Source organism: Lacerta agilis, chromosome 9 (genome assembly GCF_009819535.1).
Source record: "Lacerta agilis isolate rLacAgi1 chromosome 9, rLacAgi1.pri, whole genome shotgun sequence".
In the NCBI taxonomy this organism is placed as follows: domain Eukaryota; kingdom Metazoa; phylum Chordata; class Lepidosauria; order Squamata; family Lacertidae; genus Lacerta; species Lacerta agilis.
In genome coordinates, this window is record NC_046320.1 from 44,259,844 (window position 1) to 44,281,773 (window position 21,930).

Sequence of the window (21,930 nt, forward strand, 5' to 3'; positions counted from 1 at the left end):
GGCATATAATGGGAGATAGCATATGTCTCTCCCACAATTTCTGTATTAATATTACTGCTACCTACACTTTAGCTATGGAGTCAATAGCATAAATGTCCCAACATCTTTTATTGACCAATTGTATTGGATTAGTATTAGTTTCTGATACTTGAAGGTATGCTAGATGCTTCTGTTCATTCTACTACATACCCAATGCTGTTTGTCTACTTGTGGCTCATGTTAAGAAACGTGCCAAGAGGAAGGTGTGCTTGGCAAATCCACACTGTGATCAACTCCTGCCCAGAAACCTATGTCCCCACTGTGGAAGGACGTGTGCTTCCAGAATTGGCCTCCACAGTCACTTACAGACTCATTGTTAAAACCGTGTTTATGGAAGACAATCTTGCTGAGCTATGAGTGATCGCCAAAGATGACGACTGTGGCTCATACTGTCCATTGAAGGATATTACATGCTACTTTGGTTATGGACAGTGCTTATCTAGATAAAGCAGTCCTTAAATATAAGATCCTTCTTAAATAAGATTTCTGAGTACAGGACATAAAGATTTAGGACTCATTTTGGCTCAAGTTTCAGGAAATTGTGTTTCCATTGTCATATTTTCCTAATTACAGGTAGGTAGCCATGTTGGTCTGCCATAGTCGAAACAAAATAAAAAATAAAAAAAAATCCTTCCAGTAGCACCTTAGAGACCAACCATGTTTGTTATTGGTATGACCTTTCGTGTGCATGTACACTTCTATTTCCTAAACGATTCAAGATTGAACTGAGAACATCTTGACAAGGTCATTCATTACAGTCATCAAGGCTGCATAGCAAAGACAAAATGGGTGATGTTTCTGGTTCAGAACGCCTTTATGCCGAAGCATACTCTAAATAATGTATATTCCCTGGAAGTAGACAATAATTAAAGGTAAAGGTACCCCTGACCTTAAGGTCCGGTCCCGGACGACTCTGGGGTGATTAAGCCGCTTCTGGCGAACCAGAGCAGTGCACGGAAACGCCGTTTACCTTCCCACAGGAACGGTACCTATTTATCTACTTGCACTTGATGTGCTTTCGAACTGCTAGGTGGGCAGGAGCTGGGACTGAACAATGGGAGCTCACCCCGTCGTCGGGATTCGAACTGCCGACCATCCGATCGGCAAGCCCTAGGCTCTGTGGTTTAGATGAGTATTGTGTTTTGTTTTTTAACTATTGAGTAATTAAGGTTCTTGGGAGAGTTGTCTTAGAAGAAGTCAACTATTTTCATATAAAACATTGCCATTTAAGATTACATAGAGCCCACGAAGAGTCGGACACGACTGAACGACAACAACAGAGCCCATGGGTATGGCAATCCCAGTCGCAGAGCCTACTAAAACTTGGTTTGGCTGCTCAATTCGGATACAGTACTTTCATTGGAGCCCAATGACTCAACAACTGTCTACAAGGCGGCTCTTCACAATACAAACCAGCAGCATGAAAATGTTTTTGCAAGGTTTTATTGAAAAATATAAAATGCAGTTTAGAAAAGTACACAGAATTCTGAAACTTACTTTCATTTAATTATGATTTTCCTTTTTGATTAGAACACCATTAGTAAATACTTTTAAATGAAATGTGTTAGGCAAGAGTTTTAGAGACATTTGAATATAGGAAGGCCACAAAACTTTGTTATCAAAGACTTTGTTACCAAGAATTTTGCCGGTCTTTGAAATATAGAATGCACTTTAAATGCAAGATTAATTAATTACCGGTATATAAAATGCTGTTGAAAGCACATGATTATGACACACTAATTCACAGCACATAAACAGTAGTCTTTGAATAGTTGTGTTTAGAGAAATTTGACAGTATTTATTTTGTAAATTTTATATATCACTTGGATTTTTGAAAAAGACCTCAAAGTGCTTTACAAGGAACCCACTATGTCCATTAACTGGGTAGCACTAGCAATGAATACCACCCCTTAATCACTAAATTGGACACACAAGCATGTTACTGCTCCTGGTACAGCAGATTTTGTGGTATAAAGTTCTAGTAGATGTATAATATTGTGGCAGATTCCATTTTCAAACATCCAGCTATTTCAAGCCAATCAGTTTTTACCAATTCTGGTGTTCCAGAAACCAGCAACTGGAACACTCCAAAATGAGACATAGAGCCAATCCCATGTGGGCCATAAACATTTCTCAGATGAAAATAGGACTATCCTAAGGAAAAATGAGACATTTCTGAATCAAATCAGAAACCGGGGTGGCTTCTGTAAATCCAGGGCTATCCCTGGAAAATAGGGGCACTTGTAGGGCCTGCAGCTATCCATAACTGATCAGAGGAGTGAGTTTTAATACTTAAGTTCTCCGTGAAATTACTTTGAACAAGACTTTAGCATTATCTGGAATCCACTTAAAGCTGCTGCTTCAGCATAAAGTGCTGTTCACTACATTTAGGAAGTTCGGCCAAGTTTTTTTTTTTTCTTAGGCTTTCACCTTAAGTTTTGGTACTTTTAATGAACTTCCTCTTCAACAGACTTTGCTCTTCAAAAATTATTCTAGTACGTACAATCTTATGCAGGTGTACTAAACATGTCCAAATTCAATGGGACCTATTCCTAGATAAGTGGGCTGACTTCATCTTTAATTATTCAGCACAATCCAGTTGCACTTAGAGCATTGTATCCAACTAAGTCACTGCATGGGTTTAACAACTTCCACTCACACAACAGAACCCCAATCTCCTCCGAGTTTCCCCCCAACCCTCTAGCAGATTTGGGGTGGAGGGAAAGAGAAATTGTGTGAGCAGAAGTTATAACTTTATTGGATTCAGACACAATAATATTTTATCAAATTCAACAGCACATACTAACTTCCATATAATATGAAAGAAAATACAATGGGTAAGATGAAGAGCTTCTGTGAACCTAGCTCAAGTCATAGGATGCATCCACTGAATAATAGGGGGATTTATTTTCACCAAGTCCTGCTCCCTGAAACACAGCAGCCCCATTGAAGGCTGTTCTGGAGTGTTGGGGGACCTTGTGGAACTGTGTGGGAGGCAGCATGGGGAACGCTGGGGATAATAAGGATTGGATCCAAATGAAGATGGCCACTTTCATCCCATTAAAAATACTGAGAGTTAACTTAGTCTTGACTAACTTGTCCCATTGATTTCAATGGAACTAAAGCGGAATTAACTACAATATTGGGTAGGATCCAAATGAAGTTAATCCCTCTTTACTGCAACATGATGCAAAATAGTTTGTAAGAAAACCAACATTAAACATGCAACATATACAGAAGGATTTGTACTTTATTTTCATTTCAGGTGTAACAATTCAGTCAATTAACATTTTATGATTCCTCAACAGAAGTACACACCTCCTCCCTCCATTTTAAAATAAGAACACACTTGGCATGCTGCTTTAAATGATTAAAGGTGGACAAATAGTTTTAAAGAACCAATTATGAGGTGCAGGAAAGTAACGTGCAAACTTTGTTCTTCCAACTGAAGTTGAAATAGGGTCAGGGAACACTGAAGATTGTGGGTTGTATGTAGCTGCCTACTCCGCAGAGTCTGCATAGGCCATCTTAATAATTTTTATTATGAATAAACTTTTCAAGTTGAGCTCATTATTGAGAGTCCAGTTGGTCTCCCTGAAGGAATTTTTAAATTCCTAGTCCTAGTGACAACCTGGAGTGTGAAACTTATGCTAAAATTTACATAAACCAAATTTAAGCAGCCTGTATTGGTCTTTCTTCAAAGGATAAGTGTACTCTCGAAATAACAATAGTCTTAAAAATCAGTCTATTCTTTAGACAGACATTACCTGTATTAAGAAATTGTGCTAAAATTGTTATTGGCATGACTGGTGCAAGTTTGAAACTGGTTGATTTCATTCTGATATAATGCCAAGTTCAATTTAATGTCCAATTGGTGACTTAACTGAACTTATGTCTGACTTGTTCTCCACATGAAGTCAACATGATGATCCATGTAAAAAAGAGCTCAGAACAAGTCTATATAGAGCAGTTCCAAAGGACAGAGCTATACAGCATATTTCTGGAGGAAACGTTCAAAGGCATCATATATAGCTTGTCTAAGAGAAAGAGAAGATTAACAACATTAATGAAGGTACACTAATAATTTACAAGATTTTTTTTTGTCCAGATGCAACACAGTGTTCTAACAAAAGATTTTAGCGCCTGCTTCTACTATACATTTTAGGAAAATGTCCATTTGTCTGTTTTCAGCATTCAGATACTTCTTGAGATATAGTTGCCAAAATTGAGGGTTCCTGAGTTGGGGTGGTGGCCTACATTGATATTTGAATGCAGCATGCCAGTTTTAAATAAAAATGGTGAAATAAAACACAACTTTGCCATGACTATGCCCATTTTTTTGCTTATCTTCAGCCACCACTTGAAATATTGTTGCCTAACTTGGCATGAAAGTTGCCAAGGTGGGAGCAGCTATCTTCAGCAATGTTTGGATGCTAGGTGCCATTTTGATTCAATTTAGTGGAACAATACAGGACTTTGGATTCTTTTTTTTGGCATAGATTTGGCTGCCTCTCAATAAATCATCACCAAACCCAGCATGAGGGTTCCAGGTCTGGAGGGGCGGGGGGAGTGCAGCAGTCTTCATTGACATTTGAACAATGGACATAATTTTAAATACACTATTCATTTATTTTTAAAAAAAACCACAAAAGTGTTTCTAAAAATTCCTGGGCAATGCCGAGCACTTCCTGCCAGTTATAAAAAAAGCCACAAAACTCAGAAATCCACAATTTAGGGGTAACAAATAAAACAACTGAAATATAAAACAGAACTGAGTAGGAAATAAAGCTCGTTTCAGATGTAATGCTGTCATTTAGCACTAAATAAATGAGAAGAGAACCTAGGTTTATACACCACCACTTCACTGTTATAACAACCTAGCAGTATACACTTCCTGTTAAAGACTACATCCAAGCTAGGTGGGAACTCTATAGTTATTTTAAACTATGGTTTGTTAAAACAAGCCTGGCTCAAACTGAGGAGTCCATAAGCCCAAGACTCAATTCAGCTTGTTCACATAGCACAAAACCATGACGTATTACTACTCTGAAGTGGCCTAAGTCTGTTGAATGCAGGCAACTTTTAGACTTTAAAGCACTGCTACAACAAAATATGTATACTTAGCACTTAAGAGATGCAGTAGTAGTAGTAGAGTATAAAAGCTTTGTTTGATTTTCATTGCTTAATCAATGCCTCACCTGAACAATCCTTGTTTGAAGAGGTATGCACTAACATGACCTCCTTCCAAGTATCTGATTTCACATCCAGGCCATATTTCTTGAAGGCTACGTACACCAGTTCTTGGAACATAAGCATCCTCCTTGGCTTGAACTACTATGATCAGTGTTGGATCAACTGGAACTGAGAACAAGGAACAAAGCTCTTTAAAGCTAAATATGCTATCTTTAGTTCAGAAGACAATGTTACAGAAAGGTTAAAATTACAAGGTAATTGCATGGGAATTCACAATTATGTCTTCAGCAAATAGCAACTATTTAATGTAGCCTTAGTTCTTTTTTACTGCTGAAGCAACAGTCAGTAGCTTATGTTAGATTACACAAGAATGGGAAAGAACAACGGAAAATTAGTCCATATACAGTAAGTTCTGAACATGAAACCAGCTTTCTTGATCCTGCTGAGCCTAATAACTTGCTCTAGTATAAGTTAGCAATGGTCTCATGTTGACCTTGTGGCCTCCTTCCCTGTGTCTTTCCCTTTTTGGTTCATAGACACATGGGGTAGTGGGGTATTGTCTATGGCCATTTCAACATGTTGCATGGTCTTATGGCACAGTATTGCATTTTGTTTCTCTGTTGGGCTTTGTTGAGAATAATTGGCCTTGGTGCTCAAATTTTTCATTTCAATATTTTTTGGTCCTCGCCTTGCAGAACAAGGAGCCCTAGTCCCACTTATATTTATGTCACTAGCCCCTACTATATCTTCTCTGCTCACACAAAGCTTTGCATGTTGATGATGTATTGACCTAGCTGCTGTTCCACCAGTTCACCATAATTTACAATGAGGCAACGGCTGTGCTCAACCCTATCTGCTTTTTGCATTGCGCAGACCAGAGAATTATGCTGTTGGTGATCATGTTAGGCTTCAAATAACTCCAATTATAAACAGCCTAAACAACTTCCAATATAAGCTACATTTCTAGTCCTATGAGACAAACTAGACACCACTGGATATAAAGAAGAAAGAAAAAGCGCTTTATGCGCTCAGAGATTACTTAGAAATGCAGAAATGAAAATTTGGAGAAAGAAAACATAAAAACGGATGTATTACTTAACAGGGTAGAAATAGGCAGAGGGCAGCAAAAAGAACAATTTCAAAACTGTATTAAAATAACATGTACCTGAAAAATTAGCTACATGAGTACATTCGTCCATCACCCCTTTCATGAATCTTAAAGATTCTCTTTGTAAACTGTCACTTTTTCCACTTTTTCCACTTATCAGATCCTTCTGATTACTGGTAAAATCCTTATTGCTACTGCTGCTGGTTGAAAACGTCTGGTTTATGCACTGCATTTTTGATGCCTCTTGCACTAACAGTCCTTCCGCTGAGGTACTTAGAGTAGTTCTGCTACTGCTAAGGCAGTGACCAGTTTCCGAAGATAGAACTTTGCTTCTGGTATCCAGGTTCAGCATACCGGAATGCAGATCCAGATTGCTTAAACTGTCCACACTGCCAGGAGAATTTTTAACAAAGTCTTGTCCCATCTTGAATGAATCTGTCTAAACAAAAATATCTATTCAATTAAGACACTTTGAATATTAGGTAGATATTCTGTAAGTTATGAGTTACTCTAGTAACCCTAAAACGTTTGTTCTCTCTCTCTCTCTCTCTCTCTCTCTGTGTGTGTGTGTGTGTGGTTGTGTTTTTTTAGTATGTGGCAACTTCTATAATTTGCTCTCTTGAATGAGCTAGATGTTCCATTACCCTAATACAGGGGTATCTAATGTAGTGCGTTCTGGATGCTGGTGGGACTCCTAATTGCCATGAACTTTACTTAGCATGCTAGTAAGTCAGGGATGATGGAAGGTGAAGTGCAGCAACATCTGGAGGGCACCGTTGGTGACCTTTGTTCTAAAAGAATATGGCAGCTTTTATATTTTAACTCAAGACACTTCCCAAATATATGGTTACTACAACAACAAATATCTCTTACATTATATAAGATACAATTGACGGTGTTGAATCTTGAGAACAATTTAAACTATGTAAACATTGAAAAGACTAAAGTGACATGTTGCAACTTTTGGCTTGTATGAAACTGCCTTATGAATGCACCCTTTTGTTAATGACTTTTAATTTAACAGTATTTGGGGTGGGTGGGGTGGAATTTATTTTCAGAAATTTGAAATCTGTGCAAATGCAAGCACATCCACAAGCATCCTCAGAGAGTCCTCTCCCCTATCATAAATGATTAAATCATCCTCATTCTACACTAGGCTTTCCCCAAAGTATCTGGAGGGCACTTGGTTGGAAAATGGAATATTTATTCATTATTTTATTTCACAAAAGTTATATATCACTTGATTGCTAAAAAAAAGAAAGAAAGCTCAAGCAGTTTACAACAATATAGGCTGTTGTGAGTATTCTGTTACCTAAGGTTTAGTACTTACAACGCATACAGTACCAACTCCGCCACAAAGGGTATAGGAATATGCAAGATACAGTATGCAGTTCACAGTTCTGCTTAACATAGAATAAATGTTCCTGGAGAACAAACAAGATGCTTTCCCACTGATTGATAATTTTCTTCCTAGGAGAAGGACCTATTAGTCCCAATATTTTGAGAAGCTAGTTATACATGACTAGCATTGGAAACACCAAAAACACCCAAGTTTTCCATTCTCCTTCATCTTTGGAAATTCCAGGCAATAGTTTTACCAGCAGCCACTTGATGTGGCAACAGCTCAGCATCTTCCTCAAACCCATTAGTGGCCTCCTAGCACATCTAGCCACTGCTCTTTTGTTTTCAATGAAAAATATGAAACAGCTGGGAGAGACTGCATAGGTGAGTAGGCGGATAAATAACCCTTCTTCTACCACTGCCACATTTCTCCAAGTTTTTCCATAATGATTTTCAAACTAAAAGTGATAGAGACAAGGAGTGCAAGGAACACTGTCAAAGGAAAATTCCCCACTGGGGTAGAAATCATTTATCAAATAGATGGAAAGCTCTTTAACATGAGTAGGCTGAAAGCAAAGAGTAAGGTTACCATAACCTCCATCATAGAGCTTCAATATGCTGATGACAACATAGTGTGTCCACACTCAGAGGATGACCTCCAAACCATCCTAAATAGCTTCGCAAAAGCTTTCAAAAAGCTTGGCCTATCACTCAACATCCAAAAAACCAAAGTGCTACACCAACAAGCACAAAACAACTCCTCTGCTGTGCCACAAATCCAAAATGTTGACGATTTTTCCTACCTGGGCAGTTATCTTTCCACAAGGGCCGACATTGATGCCAAAATCCGGCATCGCCTGAACTCTGCAAGTGCAGCTTTCTCCCAATTGAAGTGCAGAGTGTTTGAGGTCCAGGACATTTACAGGGGAACCAAAAATGCTTGTTTGCAACGCTTACTGTACGCTTGTGAAACATGGACTACTTATAAACACCATCTCCAACTCCTCAAAAGATTTTATCAACTGTGTCTCTGAAAATTTTTAATACATTATCACTTGGGAAGACAGGCAAACTAATGTCAGTGTACTGGAAGCAATGATTCTTCAACATCCCCTGGTGGAGGAAGGGGAGTGCGGGGGAGTGCCCCGCCCCCGGCAGTGCGATCCCAGTGGGCTGCCACCGTGGCTGCCCCCCAGCCAGCGCTGGGCACCCTGCCACCGCAGGCGATGCACCCCGCACCCAGGACGTGTGCCAGCCCGCCCCCACCTGCTCTCCGCCTTCCGGTGCCAGAGCAAGAAGCTCTGCCACTGTCAACATCAACTTCGTTGGACTGGTAATGTTGTTCAGATGCCTGATTATCGTCTTCAAAAGCAACTACTCGATTCTGAACTTTAAAATGGAAAGCATAATGCTGAAGGTCAACAAAAGAGGTGGACTCTCTCAAGGCAAATCTAAAAAAATGTAGTATAAACAACGACAGCTGGGAAACACTGGCCTGCGAGCACTCCTATTGGACAACAGCCTTTACCAAAGGTGTCATGGACTTTGAAGACACTTGAACTCAGGAAGAAACGTGCTAAGAGGAAGGCCTGTTTGGCAAACCCTCACCGTGATCAGCTCCTGCCCAGAAACCTATGTCCCCACTGTGGAAGGACGTGTGGACCCAGAATTGGCCTCCAAAGTCATCTAGGGACACACCGTTTAGATCATGTTCATGGAAGACAATCTTGCTCAGCTAAGAGTGATCACTAAAGAAGAAGAAGATGACGCCCTCCTCCACATTCTGCAACAGTGACCTTAAAAAAATCCCAACACCTGGCCACAGCCAAGAGAACAGAACAGAACAGAAATGAGACAGATGGCCCATTACATTCTCCTACTGAAAAGACAGCAACTGATAGTCTATCTATGGATCCTCACATTATTATTTTTTATAACCTGATAACAAGAAATAATCCCTAGTTATACTTTCTAAGCATCTATGAACAGCTATGTATTTTACTGATTTTTTGGTGAACATGTAACAAACATGGGAGCCACTTAGCAACCAACATACAAAATGTAAGAGGAAATGCAATATTTTTTTACCAGAGCAATTCAAAAATTCAATTTTATGGTTAAATGCTCTGGTTGGTTCTATGATAAAAATGCTCCTTCCTGATCACACACTGTAGTTTGACAAGCTCTCTCACAATCCACCATTCACCAGTGTAAAAATAATCAAGAGTAGAAGGGTAAAAAAATACATGAACAATATAAATGCATCTTTTGACAAGAATATTTGTATAACAAATCCTATAGTTTCATATCTAATGTTTTTTGCTAATGTACTTGAGCACTTTAACATGTTTTCAATGGTCAAAAAGTGCAGTTAATATTTAGTATGAAAAATAAAATTATACCTACTCCACAATATTCAAGCATTTGAATGATCTCTTCTTCATAAACACTCTCTGAATAATACTGTTTCTCAAGCTGTCTCCAGTTCACTGCCTTGCTCAGTACACCCTGAAATTAAAGACATTATAAAGCAGTGACAAGGCATTATGAACCCTTATTCTAAAGACACCAACTCTATAAGAATAATTTTAATTTATAGCATTTTAGCAAAGTTTCCCCATGAGCTGTGAAAACATATCTCTGGGCACATCTACAAACAAGGGCAAGGATCAAAGAACCATTGAAGCTTTAGGTTTGCATGTTTCACTCAGCTGCCTTTCATGCCTCATAAACCATTTTAGAAATGGAGAGTTTGTGGTGAGGTACTGAGGTGGAGTAACTTTTTTTTTTTAAGTTCCTCCTCAATTCAAAATTTGGTAACTCTACCCTAACCCCAAGAACACAAAGTATTACTAATATAAAATATCCCAACAATAAATCAAACCTGATTAATATTAGGGCTTTGAAGCCTTTTGGTTTCCCACTTGTTGACATTGTACACTACAAATAATTACCGTAGTAAAAACACCAGATGCTGTAGACCAGGAGAGACAAGGAACTAGTGGCAACGGTTTAGGCCAGTTTGACACTGCTAAAGATGCCATCTGTCAAATAGAAGACAATACAATATTTTTTTCAGATTTCATACTGCTTGTTACCGAAGACGAATAGCGCCTGTGATTTGTATTTGTATTAGTCACCTCAGTATTTTCCTTCCAAAATCCTTTAATGTAAATCTTTATCTGTTTTCTTTACGCACACAATGCATTTACTGCAAATTGAAATAAATTATACAGCACAGTTGGTTTCATAATTCCTTCGGGAGCGACAGACTTATTTTGTTTTCATAAGCACAAGTTAAATGAAATTGCTACTTGAGAGAAATAGCTTTCGCCCCTCAACATATTTTAGAATATTTTAAAAAAACCTTCCCAAGTCTTTCTCCTTCCAGATTTTATTCACAACAAATTTAAATGGCATTTATATAAAAATATTATCTAAGAACGTCAGATTTTGAAAAGCATTTCATAATTTTAATCATTATGTATGCATCCAATGCAAATCCTTCTTCCAAGGAGTCCTCCTTCCCTCTTTAATACAAATCCTGAGGATCTCTGAGTAACATAAGTAAGGTTCTCATTTAATCTTCACAACAGACTTGCTGAGATAGACTTGTCTAAAGTAAGTGATAGGCCAACAATACTTCATATGTTTCATGGGTTTGTACTTGGGATTTGTACCTGGACATAAACTTGAAATTTAATAAGAATTTGATCAAACTATATTCAGTACTCATTCTAATAGAATATGAAAATGTAAGGCCATTTCCATATCTGCGCATCCCATTTTTCATGTCTATGTCATGTGATTTAGATAACTCACTTATATTGTAACTTATTTTACAACACTTAAAACCAGCTAATGATAGACACATATAAGCTTCAACTGATTTACTATTTTTCAAAGAAAGGTTCTTACATGTCCTCCCATGGATATTCCTGTCATCCCAAGGGGTCCATAGCCTTCTCTTTCTAACCAGTGCAGAAGAACAGCTGATTCTAGCACAAGAGCTCCTCCCATGACAAACAGGTCAGAGACATTTTTCAGACATGATCTTCTTTTCTCCCGAGAAAAGAAAGGCAAACTTTAAATATATATATATTAACAAATGCACCTATAATCATATCTGCTACAATTCAGATCACTGTCCTCATGAAAACTCTCTCTCATTTAATTTGAGATAGGGTTATGATTATTTTTAAACCTAGTAGCTGCTGCCTGGACAAGCTGGACCCAACTATATAGCTATTTGAACTACAGTTAACAGGAGCACAGTCCACACAAAACTGCCAGCAATGGATTTTGGCCAATAAGGTAAAATATTTTCTTTATAAAGTTGCTTTATGACAAAAAGGCCTCAAAATATTGATACTGCCAGGAGAAGAAAAGCTGTGGACTTTGTGCAATTTATCCATCAATTTACAATTACTGTTAAGGCCAGAATTTCAAATGTGCTACAATATTAAACAAATATTTTTTGCAGATACCTGCTTTGAAGTTACAGGATTTATTTTCCAAGTAGCTATACAGCAGTTTTGTCTGCTATGCAGTATTACAAGTACCGGTATACTGCAACAATTTAACTTTATGATGGATAGCTCTGGTGCCTGGTTAGAATCCATCATGCTATGCTTGTTCAGAGCACTTTGCTAATTTGGGGAAACAGAAGGGAAGAATGCAGGGATGAGGAATGTATTATCCTCCCCTTCTCAGTTGGGGAAAGCTGCCACTATTCACTCAAAATGGTTGGCAAAAGAAACAAGTGAAATGCTACAGCCACATACAGTCTTTACTGTGAAATATATTTACAGCGATTGGCATTCTAAGAAATGACCTAGTTTTCATACATCTGAACATCTTGTAACACCAAGCTGCTGCATACTAGGAACAAGGTTATTTCTAGAAATAGCTTATATAAAGGATTTGAAGACATTCAGCATTAACAGTTACCAAAACCTTCTTACATTCAAGGTATGCAGAAGGTAGCAACTATAAAAGGTTATGTAGCCCCTAAGTGGCAGAATGCAATATTCCCATTTGTATTATGGACCATTGTGGCTTAAAACAAATTTCTTGCAAAAAGGAATAAAAAAAACAAAGTCAAATAAACATGATACATCAGAAATAAGATATAACTTGTAAATTTTAAACAGTATATTTATTTCCTAAATGTATCACAGAATACGGTACGTTCAAAATACTTACAACTGATCCTTGGGTTTTCTGCATCCATGTACAGATAAGAGTCAAAGAATAATATTTATTTATTTATTTATTTATTCATACCCCGCCCATCTGGCTGGGTTTCCCCAGCCACTCTGGGCGGCTTCCAAAAGAACACTAAAATGCAATAATCTATTAAACATTAAAAGCCTCCCTAAACAGTGCTGCCTTCAGATGTCTTCTAAAAGTCTGGTAGTTGTTGTTCTCTTTGACATCTGGTGGGAGGGCATTGCACAGGGTGGGTGCCACTACCGAGAAGGCCCTCTGCCTGGTTCCCTGTAACTTGGCTTCTCATAGTGAGGGAACTGCCAGAAGGCCCACGGCACTGGACCTCAGTGTAAGGGAAGAACGATGGGGGTAGAGACGCTCCTTCGGGCATACTGGACCGAGGCCGTTTAGGGCTTTAAAGGTCAGCACCAACACTTTGAATTGTGTTCAGAAACGTACTGGGAGCCAATGTAGGTCTTTCAATGTGGTCTCGGCGGCCGCTCCCAGTCACCAGTCTAGCTGCCGCATTCTGGATTAGTTGTAGTTTCTGGGTCACCTTCAAAGGTAGCCCAACATAGAGCGCATTGCAGTAATCCAAGCAAGAGATAACTAGAGCATGCACCACTCTGGCGAGACATTCCGCAGGCAGGTAGGGTCTCAGCCTGCATACCAGATGGAGCTGGTAGACAGCTGCCCTGGATACAGAATTAACCTGCGCCTCCATGGACAGCTGTGAGTCCAAAATGACCCCCAGGCTGCGCACCTGGTCCTTCAGGGGCAGTTACCGCATTCAGGACCAGGGAGTCCTCCACACCTGCCCACCTCCTGTCCCCCAAAAACAGTACTTCTGTCTCGTCAGGATTCAACCTCAATCTGTTAGCCACCATCCATCCTCCAACAGCCTCCAAAAACACTCACACAGGACCTTCACCGCCTTCAATGGTTCTGATTTGAAAGAGAGGTAGAGCTGGGTATCATCCACATACTGATGTATATGGAAATGTATATACCTTCTGAATCTCAACATTTTCATTACAATTTATATTTAAAGGTTTTTTTAAAAAAAAATTGTTAATATGCACACTAAAAGAAAGTTATTTTAACTGTGTGGGTTTAGGCTTGCAATTTAACAATTTAACAGGAAGTAATGTGAGCTCATGGATTATGTTGGACATAGGAGATTTGAGTTCACACATGCATAACATTTCCATCACTGAATGACTTATCTAGGCAAGTCATTGTATATATCTAAACAGGAATATGAAAAACCTACTGTTTTATTAGGAATTTCAGTAACATTGCTTAGAATAATGGCCATGATCCAGACATGTTCCAGACATGTTTAATTGCTGCCAACTAATATTAAGAAAATTATAATATGTGAATTAAGTTTTCGTCCTCTTGGGCTACATCTTGGGATAAAGATAATATCTCTATAAGAAAGCAATTCAGAATTTGTTAACATCTGCCCGATTGGTGATTGATTTCCATTTTTGTGTTATCAAAATGCCAATGGAAGAGGATTGGATTAAAAAAACACCTTAGATTTATTGATAGATAAATTAATACAGCGGCCTCAAACAGGGAGACAGAAAAATAATATTTTATGAAAGACTGCTGGTTGGTAATTTGGAAACTGAACCTCTTAACTGTGACAAGCCAAATGCAAACATGGCAATCAAGTGGGGTAATGCATTATTTTCCTATTATTTTTTTTCTTTAAATGGTCCTCCTGCCCTCCCCAAACTGGATTTAAAATGTGTCTAATTTTAGATAATGATGCCCTGGAGTCTATTTGCATATAGTTTTACTTTATATATGATTACATACACACAACGTTAATTTGAGTTATTTATGCTTTTGGAGATTTAAGAGTTGCAAAATATCCACAGAATGTATGATTTCTTTTCAAGCAGAACCACACATACTTAAGTATAATCATTAGGGCACTTACAGGTCATTTACTATAGTTTTGTCAATTTCCAAGCTACCAATCTATACAGGAAACATATAATTGGTTTACATTTCATATGCTTTGACATATTTGACATCTCCATTCACCATATTAGTGTTGGAACTAAACACATGACTAGGCAGCAGCAGCATCTTTCCTCTCTAGATCTGTGCTTCACAGATACATTTTGCTTAATATAAAGGATATAATAAGGGTTTTCTAACAACAGTGAAGCCATGCAGGCCTCTTTGATCATTGGACGGGCCATTAACGTGCGTCGTCTCCAAAAATACTAAAGAGACAAAAGTTTAATAAGATTAAATTAAATAGAACAAGTGTAACAGGTTAAAAAAAGCATTAATGAAGTAATGTTGTATGCTTACATGGTCGCCAGTGCCTGCTAAATGAATGCACACTGGTCTGTGTTTGCTGTTCCATAGCTTGGGTACTAAAAACTGAAACCTATCAAATAGAAAGCAATCATTTAAAAACTATGCCTACATGAAATAAAGTTAACAGACTAGAAACTAATATCACACAAAAATGTTTTACATCAAGGACTAGTAATGCATTTCCCCCCTCTTAAGTAAAAAGCATGATTGCAGAAAATGTTTTCCAGCTACCATGGTGATTAAAACTGCTGCTAGCCATCATATATGGCGTTTCTCCAATCAAATGCAAATCCAGAATAACTGGCACATGTGTATGGGGGGAAAACATTGTAGGGGATCTAAAATGTCCCTTAAGGCATGCAAAAGTTTAGTTAGGACCTTTTTAATTGTAGTATTATACTTACTGGGGGGGGGGGGAATTGAAGAGGAGCTCTCAGCACATAAGGTAAGGAGCTGTTCCTAGTGGCACTCAGTGCAGACAAAGGCCTAACCAACATGCAAACCTATCCTTATTCAAAATTAACACGTGTATGTGTCACCTTTTCATCAGCATTTCGTCTCATCTCAATCTCTGTAATTTCATAACTTACATTAGGTGCCTGTCCTTACCTTGCTGTGATGGATTCTGGTGGCATGATATCTGGAACATAATGAGCCAAGGGGGAAATGAACTGTCCATCAAGGATCTTACAGTCTGACTGCTCTTCAACCTACAGTAACAACATTGCATTCTTACTGAAGCTGTCAAACGTTAACAAGTACATTTGGTGGGACAGAGGAAGCTGCCTTACACAATGTCAGACCATTGGTCTATCTAGCTCAGTATCATCTACACTGACTAGCAGCAACTCTCCAGGAAGGGAATATACCTGCACCCTACCTGAAGGTGCTGGAGATTGAAACAAGGATTTTCTGCACGCAAGGCAGATGGTCTACCTGAGCTACAGCACTTCCACTAATATCTAGTGAATTCTAGCAACATGCAGATTACGAAGCATAGGTTCCTTTCTATAGATGGGCCATTCCATTGTCACGGGTGGGACACTTTGACCATGTTTTTTGGTATTCACACATGTGTAACAATGTAAATATACATAAAAATTAACAACCAAAATTTAAACTATGTTCTTAATAAGATGCTGAACATTTTACTAATTTTTTATTATTTTTATGGATATTTTTGACAATTTTATCAAATGTTTAAAGTGTTGTCACGGGTGGGACAAAAAAAGGACATGGAGCTTGAGATAAGTTTGATTTATGGAAAAACTCTGTGAGTTGGGAGGTGAATCAATGATAAACTCAGCATATCTATTTAAATCAATGTTTATTGGTTACAACTATGCAATCAGGAATTAAGTTTAAGAAATTTAACGATACAAAATTAAGGAAAAAATGCTGTCACGGGTGGGACAATCATCAATTTTTTTTTAACTTGAACACTTCTGTGAAGACTACGTGGGTGGACTTTTGAAAAGAAGGTCCATAAAATAAACTTCTTTTGTCTTTAGCTTTTAAAAAAATGGTTAGACTGCACGTTTGGAATCTTCCTCACCAAAGTCCAGCGCTCATCTAGCATTCTTATCAGGCTCATTTTTCACGGAATGGCCCAGATATACTTCAACTCAACAATTGATACCTCCTCTTTGAACAAATGTTTATCCTTTTTCATAATCAGGATTGCAAATCTGCAGACTCTTAAGCTACTTTAAAAAAATGCAACTTAATACCTTGTTGATGTGCACTGGATAGTCTCTTGAAACCAGATTTTGACATTTTTCTCTGTTTCCAATAATCTTTCTGAATGCAAATATTCTGTTAATGACAAAAAATAGTGTTAAGTTTCAGCTATTACTACACACAAGACACAAAAACGTGTTTTATAATTTTGCCTCTGTTTGGCCTGAATGATCTTTAATTCCACCCCTACCTAGGATGCTATAATATCCAATGTTAACATTAATAACTCCTGCACAAGCTTTGTTTATTTTTAATGTGACACCAGTCTTTAAATTTAAACTTGTATTAGCACAAATATTACCCTTCAATTTGAGACAAATGCTTTTTTAACTTTTCCTTCATACAGTATAAGAAAACTGTTTTAAGCTTTTAGTGTGCACTCAGAATATAAGCTTTGGGGGTACTATTTTTTGAAATTTAAAAACAGAGCATGTACACCAATCTGGAATATAAGCAAGCATGAGTGAGCATAACTACCTTTTCAAGTCTTCTGGTCTTCCCCATCCTTGAATAAAAAGCTTAGTGAGAAGTAGGCGCCTGTATAAGACATCTAGTTTACTCACACCCATTAGCAAAACACATCTAGAAAAAGAGCAGAGAGAGCTGCTTAACATACTGGTGAAAAGTACTGTTGTTTCTTACTTCATAACTGTAAAAGTACAACTCTTATTTCCAATGAAAGCAAAGGATAGTTATAAACACACAGAAATAGCACAATATAACTTTCAAAAACATGCTTGAAACTGGCACATTAATCTTCGTTAAAGAGAAACCCTGTACCAGTACTCGCTTTAAGAAAATGACTAAGGAAGTAGAATTTATTAGCACTTGATTTGATGCACCTTTAATAAGCTGCCTGTCAACCATTTGTTGCAATTCTGCTACAACAGCAAATATCAGTGAAGGGAAAAAGACATTCTATTAATCCAGTTTGTTTTCTTTTACAAATGGGAATAGCTATGTAGGCAAAATACTTATACTGATAGTATAACGAGCTTCAGGCATATGCCTAAAGCTGGAGCAAGTGGAGGCAAGTCCACATCCAATGCTGATCAATGGAAGAGAGAGAGAGCAATAGGAAGTACTATACATTTATTCCCTCCCAGGAGAAGAGGGGGGGGTGACATCACATAGAGCCCTCTCTACCAATTACATTTTAAATGGTCTGTGGTGTTAGCCCCTCTTATGTTAACTAGCAAGAATATGCAGTGGTTAGGTTTGGCTGATAATCTCCCACTCAGGAATAGAAACCAATCTGAACAGAGGAATGATAACTTTTTAAAATGTAAAACACACTGAAACAGCCTATTACCTGCACAGCTGTTCACACTGCACAGATATTGAAAAGAAACCTTCTACATGTTAGATTATTTTGTATTGCAGATGGGTAAATTATAAGGGTGTCTACCTTAGAGCAATACGGAGGACACAGCTGTTTAAACAGAGCAATACTTGCTGTGGCATAAGCAACATACCACAGAGTACAGAGCCACCTAATTTTAGGAACTGAATCCTAGTGGATAAAGATGTTGGAAAAATCCCAAGAGTACAAACTGTTGTACTGTAGTTGGAAAAGAATGTGCACCTTGTAACAATGACAAGAGCTGTAAGGAGTTTACAAAGAGAGCTCAATTTACATGCATTAGTTTGAGTGAAGGGAAAGGTGCTTGGTTCCCTTTTTTGTAAATCTTTAAATTTTGTAAATGTTGCAATAACTGAATGAACTTTCCCTTTGTTTTCAACTTCATTTTAAAACATGCACACTCTTTTCAATCTCCTAAATTCATATTTAATATGATGGTAATGGTTGCAAGAATATATTTTTATTGGTAGGCATTCCAAAACTAGGTTGTTTCTGCATCACCAAACTGAGATCTTTTAGCATGCTTTCCAAAGTAAACTCTAAGGTAATAGAAGATATGACTTTTGTAAGATAGCTCTAGGTCAAAGTATTAAATTGTGCAATGTACATCTAAAGAAACAGAAGCTGTGTCTGAACACTGAGAGACTTTTCCTTCCTGAAAATCATTCCAGTATCATTGCTGTGGTCATCTACCGCAGTGTTTTTCAACCTTTTTTGGGCAAAGGCACACTTGTTTCATGAAAAAAATCACGAGGCACACCACCATTAGAAAATGTTAAAAAAATTAACTCTGTGCCTATATTGACTATAATATAAAGTAATTCTCTTGAATAGGAATCAAATAAACAATTTTCCCCACAGCACACCAGGCAACATCTCGCGGCACACTAGTGTGCCGCGGAACAGTGGTTGAAAAACACTGATCTACCGCTTACCAAGTAAAGCAAACAAAAGCAACCTGCCTTATCCTTTGACATAATGTAATTGCTTAGTTAATATTTCACCACTGCTATTTCGTCTTTTCATTTACCACTGAGTTTTTGTCTGGAAACAAATCAATGGAATCATATTTCTATATCACTCTCCAAGAACAATGTGAGGAATTTGATAAAACAAAATAAAAAATAAAAAAAATTCCTTCCAGTAGCACCTTAGAGACCAACTAACGAAGGAATTTTTTTTTTAATTGACTATGGCAGATCAACACGGCTACCTACCTGTAACAGGAATTTGATAGCTAAGGTTCTTTGTTGCTGTTTTTTCCAACAATTACAACGCAGGATGAATAATTAACAAGGAGCTGGAGTGCTTTAAGTCTAGAATCTACGTAAGATATTTCAAATTTACAACATTCTGCTCAAAATATAGCTTGATTACTGCAAAAGCTAGTTATTTTTTCATTCACACAAGGACACACTCCAAACAGCAAAGCCCAAGGAAACACAAGATGGTTAGCCTAGCAAATGACCCCCTCCCAACTTTTGGTAATGTCAGATTAACCTTGATATTTGGTATAAGGTAGCATTTTTCCAGAGCGTCAGAACATGATTACAATCATGCTTCATTTCTAAAGTAAAGTTTCACAATGATAGCATACAAGGTTAGTATGCTGAGAAGATAAAATGTTGCCAAACTTAATCTACCAGCTTTTACTAATCCAAAAGTATGTGAAATATTTGTAGCAACAACCCTGGCCTCAAAAACCACTGTCCTCAAATAAACACATTGCAATTTGGAATCAAAATGAGAACAGGAAAGAACAGAAATACAGTACAGTAATAAAACTATAATTAGTGGGCCATGAATAACACAGCAGTATTATAAATTGGAATGTGATTTACAGTGCAATCCTATTCATGTCCATTAATAAATAAGTTGTTTAATACAATGGGGCTTACTCCCAGCTAACTGTGCGTAGGACTGTCTTAGTCTTGGTTTGGATGCACTATCTTTGCAATATACAAAAAGAAAACGTTGACACCATTTCCGCCCTACAATAAATCACTGGCAATCTACATTACAAAATGTAGGCTACTACAATCCTGAAAACAACAAAACCAACCATGTAATTTATGAATATAAAGGAAACAAATGTTTTCATACCACGCTTTCGTACAACACCCACACACTAAAAACATACACCTATTAAGGTTCTCAACCAGAAGTTGTTCATACCTGTCAACCTTGTCAGTCCAGAATTCTCTTAACCGCAACTTTCTTCATATCTGCTGGTTCAAAGTATGAATGAGTCAAATTCCGTATGTAATTCAAAATATTAAGAGTAGATATGCTACTACAAAAGGCTTCAGATTTCCCCTCAGCACCCTTTTATAAAACAAATCTGGAGGGCAGCTTCTATTTGACACTGTAAACCCTATACAGTACAGAGATACAGTACTTACCCCACCACCAAGAGGCCAGTTAGGAGCTACTGTGTGCTGCTACAATACCCTGAACTACTCTGGCTCACACACTAGTTTTTAAAAAGAGGTTAATATAATATTACCCAAAGGAGACAGATCATTTTTTTTATTTGCCAGAATCAGCATGTTTCAGATCTTCAGAATTTTGTTCTGGCATCCTAACGTTGGTGCTTTAATATGCAATAGCCACTGGATCCGTAGAGAGACCAGACCGATGCTTTAGAAACAGACACACATACTGTATAAAGCAAAGCAAATACAGCACCCACACACTTCAACGAAGTTCCTTTCTCGTTGGCCTTCCTCTCACCATAACGGGTGAACTCTAGACTGTCGTTATAACCTTCACAAGCAAACAAAAGCTTCCCACATATGGATAAGGGCGCCGTGGGCTCGTGACTGATTTAACTGCGAGCTTGTGCCTTAAATGCGGCTTCAACCCGACCCGCCAACAAATAAAATTACAACGCGGCGGTTGGTTAGGCAGGGGATGGACGGTCCGATCCTACGTGCTGGGAAGCGAAAGTCACGGCATTCAGTGGAGCTGGTTCCCATGTGGAAGATGCACTGGATTGCCGCCTAACGCAGAAACAAAATTTTGCACAAAAAATAAGAGGAAGGTGGAAAGGGGGGTCCTTGGATAACTTTTACCCTTCCTTCCGAGAAATGAAGGCACGGAAGACAACGTGCGCAGCCCCAACTTGTGCCACAAGACCCCGTGCAGGTGCAGGAAGTCTTCTCGCGCTTCCCAGCAAGCTCGGGCAAGGACGGCCAGGAGCCCACAGGCTTTTCCGTTACGCCCCACGGCGACGACCTACCCAGGTCCCGCCACCCAGGGAGACGCGTCAGGCTGCACGTCCTGCCCGCGCGGAGGCAGAAAATGAAAAAAAAAATGAATTCTCCCCACCCGCCACACTGAAGAAGAAGCAGAAGGGAGAGGCGAGCGGGATGTTTCCTTCCTCTTCCTCTTCGTCCTCGTCCTCGTCCTCGTCCTCCTCCAGCCTCTCCCCCTTTCCCAGCCTTTCCTCTCATCCACCACCCTTCGGGACTCCGTTTCACCGTCCCGCCACAGTGAATGAGGGAAGGAGGCGGGGCAACGCAGGAGAACTTCGAAGGTCGCCGCTGTCACTCACTCCCTCTTCCCGCTCTCTCTCTCGTCTCCGCGC

The 21,930-nt window shown here is 38.5% G+C and overlaps 1 protein-coding gene across 4 annotated transcripts; it reads right to left on the bottom strand.

Annotated features, from left to right (window-relative positions):
- Window positions 1–2,469: 2,469 nt before the first annotated feature.
- ABHD18 (abhydrolase domain containing 18) lies at window positions 2,470–21,727 on the bottom strand. Of its 4 annotated transcripts, none has more exons than XM_033159976.1 (14): window positions 21,672–21,727; window positions 20,517–20,566; window positions 17,456–17,560; window positions 16,969–17,053; window positions 15,848–15,948; window positions 15,230–15,308; window positions 15,054–15,138; window positions 12,887–12,914; window positions 11,600–11,738; window positions 10,636–10,725; window positions 10,088–10,189; window positions 6,398–6,779; window positions 5,238–5,400; window positions 2,470–4,076 (listed from the first exon to the last, which is right to left on the bottom strand). In XM_033159976.1, exons 3-14 carry the CDS (start codon window positions 17,545–17,547, stop codon window positions 4,025–4,027), a joined length of 1,398 nt encoding a protein of 465 aa, XP_033015867.1. In that variant the 5' UTR covers window positions 17,548–17,560; window positions 20,517–20,566; window positions 21,672–21,727; the 3' UTR covers window positions 2,470–4,024. The 4 variants fall into 4 exon arrangements, with proteins under 4 accessions (XP_033015867.1, XP_033015868.1, XP_033015870.1 ...); XM_033159977.1 differs by having other exon boundaries at window positions 21,583–21,688; XM_033159979.1 differs by lacking the exon at window positions 10,636–10,725.
- Between the last annotated feature and the right edge of the window lie 203 nt (window positions 21,728–21,930).